At 40.0% G+C, this 15,753-nt stretch overlaps 1 protein-coding gene, 1 long non-coding RNA gene and 1 pseudogene across 3 annotated transcripts in view; 2 read left to right on the top strand and 1 right to left on the bottom strand.

Annotated features, from left to right (window-relative positions):
- SPRED1 (sprouty related EVH1 domain containing 1) overlaps positions 1-13,989 on the bottom strand; it is a 123,927-nt gene extending 109,938 nt beyond the window's left edge. For both annotated transcript variants that reach the window (XM_028505367.2, XM_028505368.2), the window contains exon 1: positions 12,831-13,989. In XM_028505367.2, the coding sequence (XP_028361168.1) occupies positions 12,831-12,862 (32 nt within the window). In that variant the 5' untranslated portion in view covers positions 12,863-13,989. The remainder of the gene's footprint in view (positions 1-12,830) is intronic.
- LOC114491519 lies at positions 1,158-3,268 on the top strand (annotated as a pseudogene).
- A 34-nt stretch (positions 13,990-14,023) lies between the features above and the next one.
- On the top strand, positions 14,024-15,328 carry LOC118501833. The gene is made up of 2 exons (XR_004904496.1): positions 14,024-14,343; positions 15,075-15,328. It is a non-coding gene; the product is annotated as an uncharacterized LOC118501833 (long non-coding RNA).
- Positions 15,329-15,753: the final 425 nt, after the last annotated feature.

Here is a 15,753-nt window from a genome sequence, read left to right as displayed (position 1 = left end):
ATATTGAGTTAACTTCAAATTCATTCCTAACCCAAGTTTCAGTAATTATTATCTAAGACAGTTATTTTTGAATTAACAAATTATACCTTTTTGGAATAATGAGGCTAAACATCAGGCTAAATTAAAATATAAACAAGTTTTTGCTTTAGCTGTCGATGACTATAAAATGAACTAAAATATAAACTTACAGACCTTTAGCTGTCCCAATTAAAGATAAGAGATTAAATCAAGAGCAATGAGCTTCTAACCAGCAGATTTAGCCTATTACTTATCATGAGGATCCCTATTAATATCAATAGATCTATTAATAGGATCCACATTTGATTACAGTTGCATAAAATTAAGTATCTAAATACTTAGATACTTAATTTCGTAATACTAAATACTAAATACTAAGTAATACTAAATACTTAGGTACTTAAATGCTCAGAACATGGAAAAAATGTTCACAATATAGATTTATAGTATTTTCTGCTTATTGGAATTTTTAAATTTTGAGTTTTTCTAAAAAGCTACATTTTAACATTTAAACTGAAATATAAATTTTCCAGCAGGTCACATCATTTTACAAAAGTAACCTGTCCTGTCTTGGCTGGTGTGGCTCAGTTGGTTGTAAAATCATCCTGTAAATGGGAAGGTTGCAGGTTCCATTCCTGGTTCAGGGCACATGCCTAGGTTGTCAGTTTGGTATCAAATGGGGGCACATAAGAGAGGCAAATGATGGATGTTCCTTTCTCACAACAATGTTTCTCTCCTCTCCTTACCTTCATCTCTCTCTAAAAATCAACAAGCATGTCCTCAGGTAAGTATTAAAACAACAAACAAACAAAAAAAACCATAGCCCTACTGCCCTGACCAGATAGCTCAGTTGGTTAGAGCATCCTCCCAATATACCAAGGTTACAGGTTCAATCCCTAGTCAGAGTACATACCAGAATCAACCAATGAATGTATCAATAAGTAAACATAAATCCATGTTTCTCTCTCTCTCTCTAAAATCAATTTTTTAAAAATTCAAAAAGCAACCCTACCAAGAGGACAGTGGACCCCAGAGAGCATCAATGAGCCTTACTGCTGCTACTGCTGGCCTAGTTACCATCACATCCCAGGAGGAGCCACAGCTGCTACAGTCAGCCCCAGTCACCATTTACCACAACCATGAGCAGTGAGGCCTAGGCCCAGCAGCCACCCACTGTCTGTCATCATCACCACCCTCAGTGCTGCTAACACCAAGCCTGGCACCACATTGGTGGTACCTGCTGACAGGTATAGAAGGGCTTCCCTAAGAAGGTTTTAGGAACAGTAAAATTGTTCAATGTAAGAAATTAATAGGGTTTCATCAATAGGAATGACACCGAGGACAATATATTTGTATACCAGACTGCCACAAAGTAGAATAACCCCAGGAAGCACCTTCACCAGTGTAGGAGATGGAGAGGCTATGGAGTCTGATGTTGTTGAAGGACAAAAGGGTGAAAAGGCAGCAAATGTTGCAGGCCCTGGTGGAGTTCCAGGGCAAGGAAGTAAATATGCAGCAGACTGGAACCATTATAGACCCTATCCACGTTGCAGGGGCCCTCCACACAATTACCAGAATAGTGGAAGTGAGGAAAAGAATGAGGGATCAGAGAGTGCTCCTGAAGTCTAGGCCCAACAGCCCTAGTTCCCCCCTCACCACATGTGAGACCCCATGGGCATCAACCACAGTATTCCAACTCTCCTGTACACGAAGTAATGGAGGGTGCTAACAACCAGGATGCCGGAGAACAAGGTAGACCAATGAGACAGAACAAGTGTCAGGGCTATAGACCACAATTCCATAGGGACCCTCCTTACCAAAGTCAGTCTAGAGAGGACAGCGATAAAGAAGGTAAGGAAAATCAAGGAGCTGAGACCCAAGGTCAGGTCAACGTCAGTACTGCTGCAACTTCAGAAAACCCTAAACCACAAGATGGCAAAGAAACAAACATAGCAGATCCACAGCTAAGGCTGAGCAGGGCAGGACTGAGTAAATGCCAGCTTACTAACTCTACCATCATCTGGTTTAGTCACTCAACAAGCAAATATGAAATCCCAGCAATAAGAAATGAACAAGATTGGAGCTGAAGATCATAAATGCTTGCTTTCTGTCCACTGACCAGATAACTAAAACTATCTGCGTTATCTATGCAGCATGGGATTTTTATTATATTGACATACAGACATCTTTTTTTTGTTAATGACAAATGTGTTCTTTTTTAAGCCTGTTTTTAATAATATACCTATAAAGATTTTTAAATTGCTTCATATCTGCTCAAGTTGAGATTTTAAGAACCACATTTTTAATTGGTAATAAAAATTTACAACTTGATTCTTTAAAAAAGTCAACAAACTGCAAGCATAAAGGTCTTAAATATTTTTTTCAAAAAGTAACCCTACCTAAGTGAAAGTAAGCACTGATTATCTCATGAACATAGTACCTTTCTTCTCAAGAACTAAAGGTTCTTTTTAATATTCTTTTATCTCTAATCAAAAAGTGCTTTTGAGGGAGGTTACATTTATCTTAACATCCCTCTGAAGTAGGGACACATTATCCTGATTGTACAGATGGAGAATCAAGCACGAAGACAGTTTATGTCAAAGTCTTAATATGACAGCAGTAGCCACAGGATCATGTTAATTAATTGTGAACACCAAATTACAGAAATTTAATTAGTGAATTTTGTTTGAAAAGGCCTTTCCAACCATTAAGAATGGAGCACCCAAAGAATATAAAATCTTCTGTCAGAGACAATATAATTTATTTGGATAAAGTCAACATGTTGGTTAGTCTTTCAAAAACCTTAAAGTTCGTAATAAAATCCAAATTTGGATAATTTATTCAAAGGTCTATTTTTCTTTCTACTTTCTAATTTTTAATATCTCTCATTCCTGATAGAGCCATTACATGAGATCTTATCATTTCCAATAATCTCAACTCCTCCCAGGGAAACCCTCCCTTTTCTTATCCTCCTTCTTCCTGACATCCTCCTCTTTAACCTCCAATTCCAAGATCCTGTCTCTTTAAATTGTAGAGGCAGAAGTCTGCATTCATACTACCACTTTAAGTCCCTCATCCCACATGCGCATTAAATACAGCGGTGCTGGCTCAGGATTCCTCTCCAGTTCACCTCTTCATACCTACCCAGCAACTTGAACAGCCACATTATTTACTGACCATTTAAAATAAACTAGCAGATCCTGACTTCTCCACTCCAACAATTTGTTTCTACTTTAATCTTCCCCCATGTGTCATCACTCTGTGGAGTTCTGTTGTCTGATCAAAATCTTTCAGTTTTTCCCAGTTCCACTCTATGTGTCCTTTATTAATATTTCCAGTCCCTCAAAAGGGCTGTCAATTCTGTGTGTCTACCTATCACTTCAAGATTAATTTTTTGTTTACAATAAAGTCTAGCCATTAAGTGTTTGAGTACAGTGTGGTATAAATAATATGCAATTTGAATTTCAGTTCTAACTCTTACTCCCTTGTGTGGCTGTGGGCAAGTTAACTAAACCTCTCTTAAGTCTCAGATATCTCTATGTGTAAACTATGGATAATACTTAGCTCACATGGTTATTAGAAGGATTAAATCTAGCACCGTGTCTGACAAGCAGTAAAACAGCTTGATAGACTCCTCTTTCCTGGGTCTTGCTCTCAATTACCCATCTTTCCTTAAATCTCTTTCTCTTCTTCCCCTCCAGAACTGACATCACCACATTCAACAAATCTCAACTCCTAACTTCCCCCTGAAGAGTATAACATTGCTCTTCACTGTCTCCATTTTATCACTTCTCATTTTGTTTTAATCACTTTCTCTCTGAACTCTCCTACCTCTCAAGACTCTTTTGATGTCCTTTCTTATTCTCCCTTAAAAACACTGCTATTTTTAACTATTCAACTTTCCATTTCTACTTAATATTCTCCTTGGGCAATTTTCCACCAGCTTCAACTACTACATATGCTGAATTGTCACCTCTAACTCTGCCCTCTTAACCTTCTTTAGGCACCAAACCTATAATTAAAACACCTTATGAGACATTTTCTACCTTGATACATAGGAGGCACCCACAAATTTAAAAAGATCAAAATGGAGTTATTTTCCTCTTAAAAACCTTCTCTTCCCCTTCCCACTTTAAGAGCATTGCAGCAGCCCCAATTTAAAATGAAGTCATCCCACACTCTTCCTACTCCTTCCTTCATATCCAGTCATAAAATCATACTTACTGGAAATCTGAATTGCCTTACAAATTCATCCTCAACAGTTCCAAATGAACTATTTCCAGCTGTTCTTTACCTCGATCATTATTATATCTTCCTCCTCAAATGGAGTTCATTTTCTGTTCCTTTCTTTTCCCTCTAGTCACTTGTCCAAAAGAGCCCCAGTATTTGGCTTTCTACAAAAGTTTAATATCTCCCCCTCACTTAAAATAATGGTTCCCTGCTGCCTACACGATAAAGACTTAAGCTGGTGCTTTTCACTATTACCCTTACTGACCTAAGAGTTATATTAACGAGGAAGGGTAACTCAAAGAACAAATTTTCTTCGAATGGTTAGTGCTTTATTTGAAAAATATATGGGAATTATGTTCAAAATTAATGTTACTAATACATTTCCCTCAACTTTTCAAAAAAGCTTTGAAAAAGTTTCTAAGAGCTTCTGTCACATTTATCTTGTGGACCTCAGGCTCCGGGCCTAGCCATCACTCTTTGCCCCAAGACTGCTGATACACAGACTACTTACTGGGCCCACATTTTTTTTTTTATCTCCAACCACTCCTCCAAACGTGTTTAGCCAAAAAATAGGTTGCTTTTCTTCAAACCTTCCATGATTGTTTTTGTTTTATTTCCCCCCTCTCTTTTTGGGATAACTTTTTCCTTTCTAGCTAATCTCTGACTGACTCCTAAAACGCCACCTCTGTTCTAAAGCCTTCCTTCACACACTAACTCACACCCTGCCATCCACCCCTGGAGAGAATCACTTTCTCCCACAGCCTTGAAGAACTTCGTAAGCAGAGCACTCACCACATTTCAGAAGGATCTAGTTCCCTTGTTGGATAGTGAAAGCAGTTATCAGGATTTGCTTATCTTTGTATCTCCAAGGCTAAGGAAAAGTCAAGTGTCTAGCAGGCTCTCATATGTCATTAAACTGAAATTCTTGAAGAAAAATTTACTAATGGTATTTGTCCTGAAAAAACTTCTAAGAAATCCATATACATAATTTAGCCAATAAAATTGTGAAATGCTTGCACATATTATTATGGGGGCAAACCCAAAAGTGATCCCTAATTCCAACCTTAAAATATCAATGTAATTAACAGTAAAGCAGTAAAAAATAAAACTAAAAACATTGGTGACGCCCTGGCTGGCGTAGCTCAGTGGATTGAGCTCGGGCTGGGAACCACAGTGTCTCAGGTTCGATTCCCAGCCAGGGTACATTCCTGGGTTGCAGGCCATGACCCCCAGCAACCGCACATTGATGTTTCTCTCTCTATCTCTCTCCCCGCCCCCTTCCCTCTCTAAAAATAAACAAAACCTTAAAAAAAAAATTGGTGACTTTATGCCCAAGTTACTAAAACATTCTGATCTGATGAAAGGTACAATAACTTTGAAAAAGTGGCATCAGAAAAGTCATGATTCACTAAATTTCATCTAAATTTCTCTAAATTTCTTGTAATCCTAGGACACAAATACAGAGAAGCCATTAACAAGTAATGAACATCATACATTTGCAAAAGTAATCCCTGAGCAGGTGAATTAACAAGTGAGATGTATTTAATCATATGCAATAGTATCATTAAATACACCAGCAAAACAATCACATTCTATTTCCAAGTCATAATGGCCTTTACCTAAATTATAATCCCTGTTATACAAATACAATTTAGAAATAAAATTATAACACAAATCAGATTAAATGTTACTTCCAATCACTGAATTTACTAAAGCTTATTCTTTGCACTTTAAATGTAGAAAGAAAATGCCTTCCAAGATAATTCAAAAATTTCAGATACAAGGAAACCTTCAGCAGTAAATTCTACACTATGAGTAACAGGAATGCTACATTAAATACAGTTCAGAAATACAAAGAAAATCACTTAGGATTCTAGAATTCTTGAACTAAAAAATCCTAAAGTTGATCAAATCTAACACTTTCATTTTAAGTCAGAAAAATTAAAAAGTCTAAAATTCTAGGGAGTAGAAATAACATAAATCTGTACTTATGAACACTTATAAATCTATAAATTATGAACATTTACGTCCATAAGATTAAATGACAATACTGCATTTCTAGCACTTACTAAGATTGTATCATTTCCCTCCTTTAATCTTCAAATGTTATCAACTACATGGATTTTCTTACATCGATCCATTCTTGCAATCTCAAGATAAACCCAGTTTGACTGTGAGGCTTTGTTTTATGTTTAGTTCACTAAATTGGATTTAATTTGCTACTTCTTAAAAAATCTCAGCCATTATCTTTGAATATTTCCTCTCCTCCACTATCTCTGCTTTTGGAACTGTTAGCTATATGTTGAACTTGTTCATCTTATCCTTCATGTTTTCTTAATCTTCCAATTTACATACATATCTTTGGGTTCAGGCTTCTACAGCAGGAGACCTTAACCTCTTATGCCATGGACCTCTCTGTTAGTCTGATGAAGCCTATGGCCCCCCTTCTTAGAACAATTTTAAAGGCTTAAAATAAATACATGGGATTATAAAAGAAATCAATTATACTGACATAATTATCAAAATATTTTAATTTTGAAACAGTAATACAAAATGTAAGTGCTTCTTCACTAACATTAAAATGTAAGCTCTAGCAGTAGTTTAATAATTACAGTAAGTTCATACTAGAGACTACAATAATGGCTATTTCAATATACCTATTAACCCCTGGACAGTAATTGTTTAAAAAAAAAAACCAAAAAACAAAAAACCCTGATTTCTACTGCTATTATGGGTGAATTATCCTTCCAAAAATAAATAATGTTGAAGTCCAAACCTCTAGTATCTCAGAAAGTGAACTTGTTTGGAAATAGTCATTGCAGATATATTAGTTAAGAGAAAGATATACTGGAGTAGGGTGGGCTCCTAATCCAATGAACGGTGTCCTTATAAAATGGCCATGTGAAGAAAGAGACACACAGAGAGAACACCATGTGATCATGAAAACGAAGTAGGGAATTAGGCAGGTGCAAACCAATGCCAAAGTGCCATCAACCACCACGAGCTAGGAAGAGGCAAAGGAGTATTCCCCTATTCATTTAGGAGCATGGCCCTGCCAACACCTTGCTTTTGAACTTCTAACCGCCAGAACCATGAGACAATAAATTTCTGTTGTTTTATGCCACCTAATTTGTGGTTCCTTATTATGGCAACTTTCAGGAACTAATACAATTGCTATCACAAGGACTTCTAATTCTGTTATGGTTTCTTGGTATTTCCTTCGATTATGAATGCAATTCATAATTCAGTCAGAAATTTGTAGTCTGAATTCCAAGAACTCTATGTCTCAAGCAATGTAACACATTAGTCTATGATCCACTACTGATGAACTATGTTTTAACAAAAACAATAACCTGTTTAAACAAAAAATACATCAGTATTTTTTTCTCATTCAAAACATTTGAGTGCCACAAAACACAAAAATCAACATGTTAGGAGTTTGTAATGACTGTGGATCTGGACTCTAAAATGAGATGCTGCTATGACAAAATTTTTTTTTGTCACAAGCAGCAAACCAAATCAAAATATTTAAAAAAAACACATTATTTAAGTTAACTTCTTAATCTATTAAATTATCCATTAGTGTTAGAGTAACAAGATTTGTATGAATAGCCAAATGAAAAGACTTTTCTTGGCACTTTTTGGCTGGTATCTTGTTAGTACATAAGTATTCGTTTTAGAAACACTCAAGTTGGTGTTTAAACCCAAAGGCCTTAAAAGAGGCTTAAAAAGAGAACCACAAAGTTCTCCATCTGTGATATATATATGACATATTATCAAAGACACATGGCTATAAAATAAGAAAATCTTTAAAAATTCTTAATGTACCAATTGTTTCTAAATTTTTTATCTTGGTCCTTCAAAATTCATGATTTTAGGCACCATCCTACCAAATCTATACCAGAAGTCTTTCATTTGCTCAAATATTTCAAAAACAACATAAAATTGGCTCCGGCTGGCATAGCTCAGTGGATTGAGCTCAGGCTGCGAACCAAAGTGTCACAGGTTCGATTCCCAGCCAGGGTACATGCCTGGGTTGCAGGCCATAACCCCCAGCAACCGCACATTGATGTGTGTGTGTCTCTCTCTCCCTCCCTCCCTCCCTCCCTCCCTCCCTCTCTCTCTCTCTCCCCTTCTCTAAAAATAAATAAATAAAATCTTTAAAAAAAAAACAAAGAAAAAACACATAAAAATTAATAAATATGTATGTTATGAGTCTATTGACTTGCAAAATGTCTACCACAATATTACTTCAGGGTAAGTTAGTACAGGAAGCACCAATACTGCGGCTTTAGTTCAAATACCTTGATTTACAAATGAGCAAACTGAGGCCCACAGAGGCTGTCATTTGCCCAGAATCACAGAATAAATTAATGACAGCTAGGACAGCAATGCATCTCCCAATCTCAAGTCCAATGTTCTTTACACTATACCATACTGCATAAAGGTTGGTAAAAGTTAAATAAATTATCTGCAAATGACTTTTGTATGATCACATATGATGTAATTCTATTTACAACAGAGTATTTTAAAATAGTTGTTACCCAAAAACAACCTCAGAATTTTTAAAATCTATATCTATTTTAGATATAGATTTAATGTCTATTTTACCATCTAGCACCTTTTTAAAATAGGCACAAGGTCTCATTTCCTCATTCAAAATTGGCAAAAATTTCTTTCTAGAACTGGAGAGACTATTTCAAGGTATAAACATTATCATACATTCAGTTTTTCTTTTCTAGAGAACAATTTGGGTGAGAGAATAAAATAAAAATTTTGCATCTCTTTTAACTCCATTCCTAAAATATCTCAAGGAAAAACCATAATACATTTGGATGAAGACAGAACTCAAGACCAAATGTAGCATGTTCGGAAATATCCAAAAAATAGTAGATTTTTTTAAACCAATGTACACTATATACTGAATATAATATAGCCATTAAAATTATAGTATTCTAGAAAGAAGTGACATAGGAAAAGATTCACAAAATATTAAGCTATAATAGTATCTAATGCACAATTCCATTCTGTTGAAAATCATGTATATACATAAATCACATAATTCATGGGTAAAGCATTTATTAAAGTGCTTGGCATATAGTAAAAAATCCAATAAATGAGTATGATTCATCAACATCATAGGAAAGGAAAGGCATGTTTATATATCAAATGTTAAGTAAGACACTATCTTAGTAGTAGAAATGCAAACAAATTATTATGTATTCACTTTAAAGACCATTTTGTACATTACCTGAAATAAACTATTACTCCTGAGTGGAGGAAATTATCTTTTTTAAACTGCACTTTTAATTCCTTTCCAGTTCCTACTGAAGGTTGGAGAAGAAAAGCTGAATTTTACCAAGTCTGGTATTGCATAAGACAAAGTCTTACATGTAACAGACCCTTCACTAATTCTTGGTTAAATATATACTCACAGTCAACTTCTGGAAGCTTTCTCTCTACAAAGAACTCTTATTTCAAATAATACAGTATAGAATAAGAGGATTTCAAAATGAGGCTTCTAAAGGCTTTACTGGATTTTACCATAATGGCTAAAAAAAGGTGAAGTTAAGGTGTCTCAAGATATTGGTGATTTTCACTTTTTCTCTGAAGTTTGAAATCGGGTGAAAAAACATTCAAATGTTAAGAACAATTTCTACTGTAATTAAATTCCTATTAATTTTGGCTTTTAAAACAATGAGAAAAGAAAAAAGGAAAAAAATACACATAAAGATTTTATAAGTAAAATCCACATCACAGGACACCTTTAAACTGTGGTAAGGCTTCAAGGGTATCTGCCATAATAATCTCTGGTTTCTTCATAATATATAATTATAAATAATAAATTGCCATTTCAAAATGTTACTTTATATATTAAAGATAAAATACATAAACTATCAGAATAAAAGCTACATTCCAGTCCTAGCCAGGTAGCTCAGTTGGTTAGAGCGTCCTCCCAATATGCCAAAGTTGCTGGTTCTATCCCTTGTCAGGGCGCATACAAGAATCAACCAGTGGATAAATTATGCATAAATAATTTACATAAATTATTGCAAACAATGCATAAATAAGTGGGACAGCAAATCAGATTTTTTTTTCTTTCTCACCTTCTCCCTCTCTATTTTGCTCCCCCACCTCCTCTTTCTAAAATCAAGATAAAAAAAAAATAGCTATATTCCAAAGAAGTTCCCTGTGGTTTGGATAATGCACAATGTTGCCTTTAATAAAAGTGATTAACAGATGAACACATCACTTTCTAGCTTTTTTTTAAAAGTAAAACCCCAAGAGTTGGTCTCCATGAAGAGTTAACATCTAACAGCAAAACACTACATGCTAACCATTATTTTTGTCCTACAAAAACTAGCATAACAAAGCTCCAAGAGAATCAATAAAGCAGGATAAATTTGTAAAAATAGAATTCTAAAAGTCTGGGTGATTCCCATACTAAGTACAATTAAAATTTAAAAAAAGAAAGACAAAGCAGCAGCTCTCCCAGTTAAAAAAACAAAAAAACAAACAAAAAAAAAAAGGCCATTTGGTGTTTCAGATATCAACAACTTTGGAATTAAACCACTGGGAATATTTACTCATTTTTTCGTGTAACAGCACACTGACATCACTACACCAAAAACCTGCACTCTGAATTTGTCCATGGCAAGTATTACCAACACAGACCATTTGGAAACCATATTTTACATGCGTGTCAATTCACATTTCTCATTCGCTTTTCTGTTAGCTACATCCAACAAAGAGGTACTCAGTATTTTACTTTAAATATGGTAATTAATTTTTCCCATCTCTAAAACAAACTTGACATTTTGATCCAAGCTACTTTCTTAAAAGATACTAATAAAAATTATCGTCATTCCGTTCAGAATTTTTCGCAGCCTTTTTTCTAAGTAGGCGTTATCTGAGATACAGTACTTCTTGATCTCTCTCAAAGTAGGTCTAATCTGCAGAAGGCAGTGAGACAGTGTACTGCACTGTGAATGGACAGCCAGGTATTTTATGAATGGAGGCGATCACGTGATCCCAGCACCTCCCAGAACTGATATTTCCCACATAACTGTGTCAACATTCTGAGAACAAGGGTAGTTATTTGTGAGTGTTTATGTTTCTTTACTTTAACTTGTAACTTCGAATTCTCCTTACTTACAGAACTCAAAAATCCACATGAATACAATTAAGCTTCGAATTTTTTTTTCTTGGGAAATCCTTTCAAGATGTCCAAGGTGATGGATGTTTAATTATTTTTTTATGAATGAAGAGTGTGCTATGCAAATGAAGGCGATTCACAAAAAAAGAGAGAACATGGCGGCCACTTCTGCTTCTAGACTGCACTGACACTGCAGCAATCTACCTTCTCCCACACCCGCTCATCAGAAGCGTGTGTTGGGGGGGAGGCGGGGGGAGGAATGGGAAAGAGACACGCTGCTTGGCCTTTTTCAAGCTATTCTATGTTAAACAGGCCTAGGCTTTGGACTTTAAAGTTCTCTCAAAAAGGTCTGACTGCAGGAATGCACTTTATTTAAAGGAATGCATCCTAGGACTAGCCCTTACTCACTTAACTCTTTCCAACCCTCAAAAGATAAACAAAACCTGAGTTACAGGAAACGTATGCTAATATCCTGCATGAAATTAAATCGCGTCTCAACAGAAAACTGTCACCGCACCATTATTTCTCCAAGCAGCTGTCACGTTAAATCAAAATATGAAAAAGGCAAAGTATTTTGTTTGTAAAGTATAAGAATTGCCAAAATAAACAAAATCTTTAAATGGGATGCTCTATAAGTTAATCAATGAAGTCATCAGCATGTTCAGCAATGTAAATACTGTTAAGCCAACGTCAATGGTGTATTTTAATATAGCTAAGGGATGAAAATTAACATTCAAAATTCTTCTATGCACCTGATAAAGGCATGTCCAATGTTCGCAAAGGTAAAATATATTAGTTCAACATCTCCCACACTCCAGGTGTCCTTACCCTATTACATTCTAAAAATGTTCCCCTAGCCCCACTTTTTTACAAGAATCTTACAGGTCATAAGTTTACAAAAGGAGGGGTGGGGGTGGAGGCTTAATCGGTATTTAAGAGTCACTGACTCATCGAATTAAGATTCAAGAGCAGTTTGCTGCAAGAGGTGCTCCCACACATTAGTTTGCAAGTGAAACAGCTATAAAGGAATCAGGTTGGATATTCAGGGTATGTTGACTGGCATGTTAAGGTGAAAAAGGACAGGCCAAAGGTCTTCCAGGCAAACGGGTAATTTCTATCCTGCCTCCATCCATCCATTCACATTACTCCATCTCCTGGACATAAAATTACCGTCCAACCCCAACCCTCAATACCCTTCCCCAAAAGGAAACCACTTAATGGGGGGGGGGGGGGGGGGGGGGTGGAGGGGTTGCTGCCGTAAAATTAAAAGGCTAAAGAAATCAAATGTTATCCGCAGAACAAGATGCACCGAACTCTCTAGGGTTGCAAGCTTTCCTGCACCCAAGTCTCCAAGGGGTCTGGGGGACAGGAGAGGAAGGATGGGCGGGGGTGGGGGGTTAGTAATCAAGATCAATGAGGCGCTTACTCGTTGTCAGAAGTCGCCGTCTCCTCGCTCATCTTTCCCTCACCGTGATCCGATCTGGAGATGGAGGAGCAACAGTAGGCGGAGGAGCAGCAGCAGCACCGAGGGGCAGGAGGCAGAGACGGCCGGGGGGGCGAGGGGGCAGCGGCTCAGGGGCCTCACCATGGTGGATGCCTCACCCAGAACGGTGCCCCCCCAGCCGGGAACCCTGGCCACCCCCGCAGGGGGGTGGCGGTAACAACCTCCACCGTGGCGACCCCAGCCTCTTCTTCCCTCGCCTCAGTGCCCAGCCAAGTGATCCGAGGAGGCCGGGGAGGGTTCGTGGAAAGGAAAAAAGAAAGGGGGGCTGCAAGGGCTGACTGGAGAGCTGCTCCTCCCGCCACTGGGGTGGAGTGCGGCGGTGTCCGGCAGGGAAGGAGCGGGCGAGCGGGCGGGCGAGCGAAGAAGCCCAGAGCAGAGGCGGCGCTTCCCTCAGGGATGCGGCGAGGAGGAAGCAGAGCTCGGCTTGGTGGGGGCCGGCAGGAGGGTGCCGAGCCCAGGCTCCAGGCAGCGGCGGCGCGGTCCTACCGGAGCCCACCCCACCATCTCCCGCCTCGCTGCAGGCTACCCGCTCAGCCCCCGGCAGCAAGTGGGGCGGTCCTCAAGAACCAGCGGAACCGGGCGAGGGGCCTGTGGTGGCGGATTCCTCCAGACACGCTCCAGCCGGGACGACTCCAGAGGGGGAAGAGGGGGCGGCGGGGAGCGTGTGCGGCGGTGGCAACCAAGCCGATCGCTCCCACCCGGGCCGACGAAGAGCAGCCACTCCCGGGGAGCAGGGCTCGGAGAAGCAGCTTGAGAGCGAGGAGAACGGCCGCAAGTCCCCCACTAGCCGGTGCCCAGCAGCAGCTCCGCGGGCCAGCACCTCACCTCCCCACACCCGCCAGAGGGGAGTCGCGAGGGGGGCGGCGGAAGCGCTCACGCCGCCCGCTCCTTCCGCCGCCGCCGCCGCGGCTGCTGCTGCCCGAACCGGGGGCTCCCGCAGGAGGAGGCGAAGTAGTCCCTGGCGACTTCTCCTGGCCTCTGGCTTCCCCCGAGGGCCAAAGTGACCACGGGGTGGGGTTGCCGAGCAGGGTGCCCGGGGATCGAGAGCGTGTGGGTAGCAGGACTAAGAGCTGCGGTCTCGGGGCGAATCACTGCAACTTGAAGTCGTGTGCAGCATAGCAAGTTTCAGGAAAGTAGTTCCCTCCTCCCTTCATTTCCCAAATCGTTGTCGAGCCACTGAACGGGGAAAGGGAGGAGGGAGGCGGAGGGATACGCTAGGCAACGGACTCGGTGTGCGTGCGCGCGCTCCAAACTCTTGGCACGCTTCGAAAGGGGGCGGGGGTGTGAGCTGCACTGGGAGCTGCTAGGGAGGCTGCATTGTTGCGGCGCGGTGCTCCCAGTTCCTCGCTTTGGAATATCCAAGTTGCCTGAAAGAAGAGGTTGGCATGACAGTGTGCTCAAAGAGAATATTGGAGGCTACTCTGATCTGACGTGTGTATGTGTGTATATGTTGTGTGCGTGTGTCTTCTTGCAAAGAATGGAACTGGCATGAGTTCATCTTTAGTTGGTGGGGGTTAGAAGAGGGACTGTACAAAGAGAGCTCCGCCTGCTGTCCTCTGCTTGCATTGCTGCAGTGTCCTAGCTGCATGCCCGGCGGGTGTGTGTGTGCGCGTGTGTGTTAGAGAAAGAGTTGGTTTTAATACCTTGAATCCTTACTGCGCAAGGGGTATGCAGTGCAGAGCATTCATCTCCGAAAGCTAGCATGGTTGTTAATGGAGAACGACTTCCATTGAAGCCCAGGGTAGGCGTGTTACATGAATCTGGCGCAGCCAGAAGCACAGGAAATAACTCCCGCGGCGAGAGAGGTTGCATAACTATAGCGCAGAAGATGCTTCTGTGGCATGAACTCCTCTGAACGGAGGCGGAACGAGAATTGAATAGGCAGCTGTCACATTTGCTTTGTTAGAGGACAATGTATGCAGTAATCTCAAAAGGTTTTTGGACAAAAACCTGCTTAGGTTGCGGGCTGGAGTATAAGGGCTCCTGGACCAGAGGACTCTGAGCCCCTAGCTTCGCAAATTCTATTATCTCTTCTTTACTTAGAAAGCCAGTCTGCATTTGATCCGGCCTGAGGGACTGAATCCTAAACGGGCTCCAGATTTTCTGACGTATCTCCCTAGGTAATCCATCTAGCTCTGTGCGCAGTGCTTTTTTCTTCATTCTCAGGTTTGTGCAACCTGCGAATGAAGGCTTCTGCTCCTGCCACGTTGAAGAGTAGAACAATTCCCGAGGAAGAAGAAAGTAGGAGAACCTCCCACACAAGCCAGCACTCCTGCCATCTGTCCCCGGGAAGTTTCAGGATTGCTGTTCTCAGGAGCATTGCTGTTCTCAGGAGCGCGCACACTAGCTTGTTAACAGTGTTTTGCCCATAGTAAGTGCTTAATAAATGTGTGACAAGTTAATAAAGGAGCTAAACCAGTCAGCTTACCCCTGCCCCCGGAAAAAAAGCATTCTGTTAATTTCTAAGTTTTCTTGCTTCCTGCCTCAGCAGGAGCAGCATTGTCCTTACTCCAAGTGAGGAAGGGGTAATGTTGGTAACAGGAAGGGGTGAGAGGATCCTGGGATAATCAGATCTTATCTCTGTTTCCTCTGAACCTGAGTTTGGTTTGGTGGGAATTTTTTTTTGGGGGGGGGCGGGGGGGCGTTAAATCTTGTTCTTGCTAAGAACCTGTAATTGGGAGGCCAGTTGGCACTGGCCTGCACTCCTTCCAGTACTACTGCTGACTGCTTCAGCTGCTCAGATTTGACTCAAGTACCATCAGTTAAAATTTGTGTTCTAGGCAAGTTACTTAAACTCCGCCTGTGTAAAAACAGTACCTAATTCACAGAGTTGTTGTAGGTATAT

This window comes from Phyllostomus discolor, chromosome 1, assembly GCF_004126475.2.
Source record: "Phyllostomus discolor isolate MPI-MPIP mPhyDis1 chromosome 1, mPhyDis1.pri.v3, whole genome shotgun sequence".
In the NCBI taxonomy this organism is placed as follows: Eukaryota; Metazoa; Chordata; class Mammalia; order Chiroptera; family Phyllostomidae; genus Phyllostomus; species Phyllostomus discolor.
This window is presented reverse-complemented; position numbering and strand designations above follow the sequence as displayed.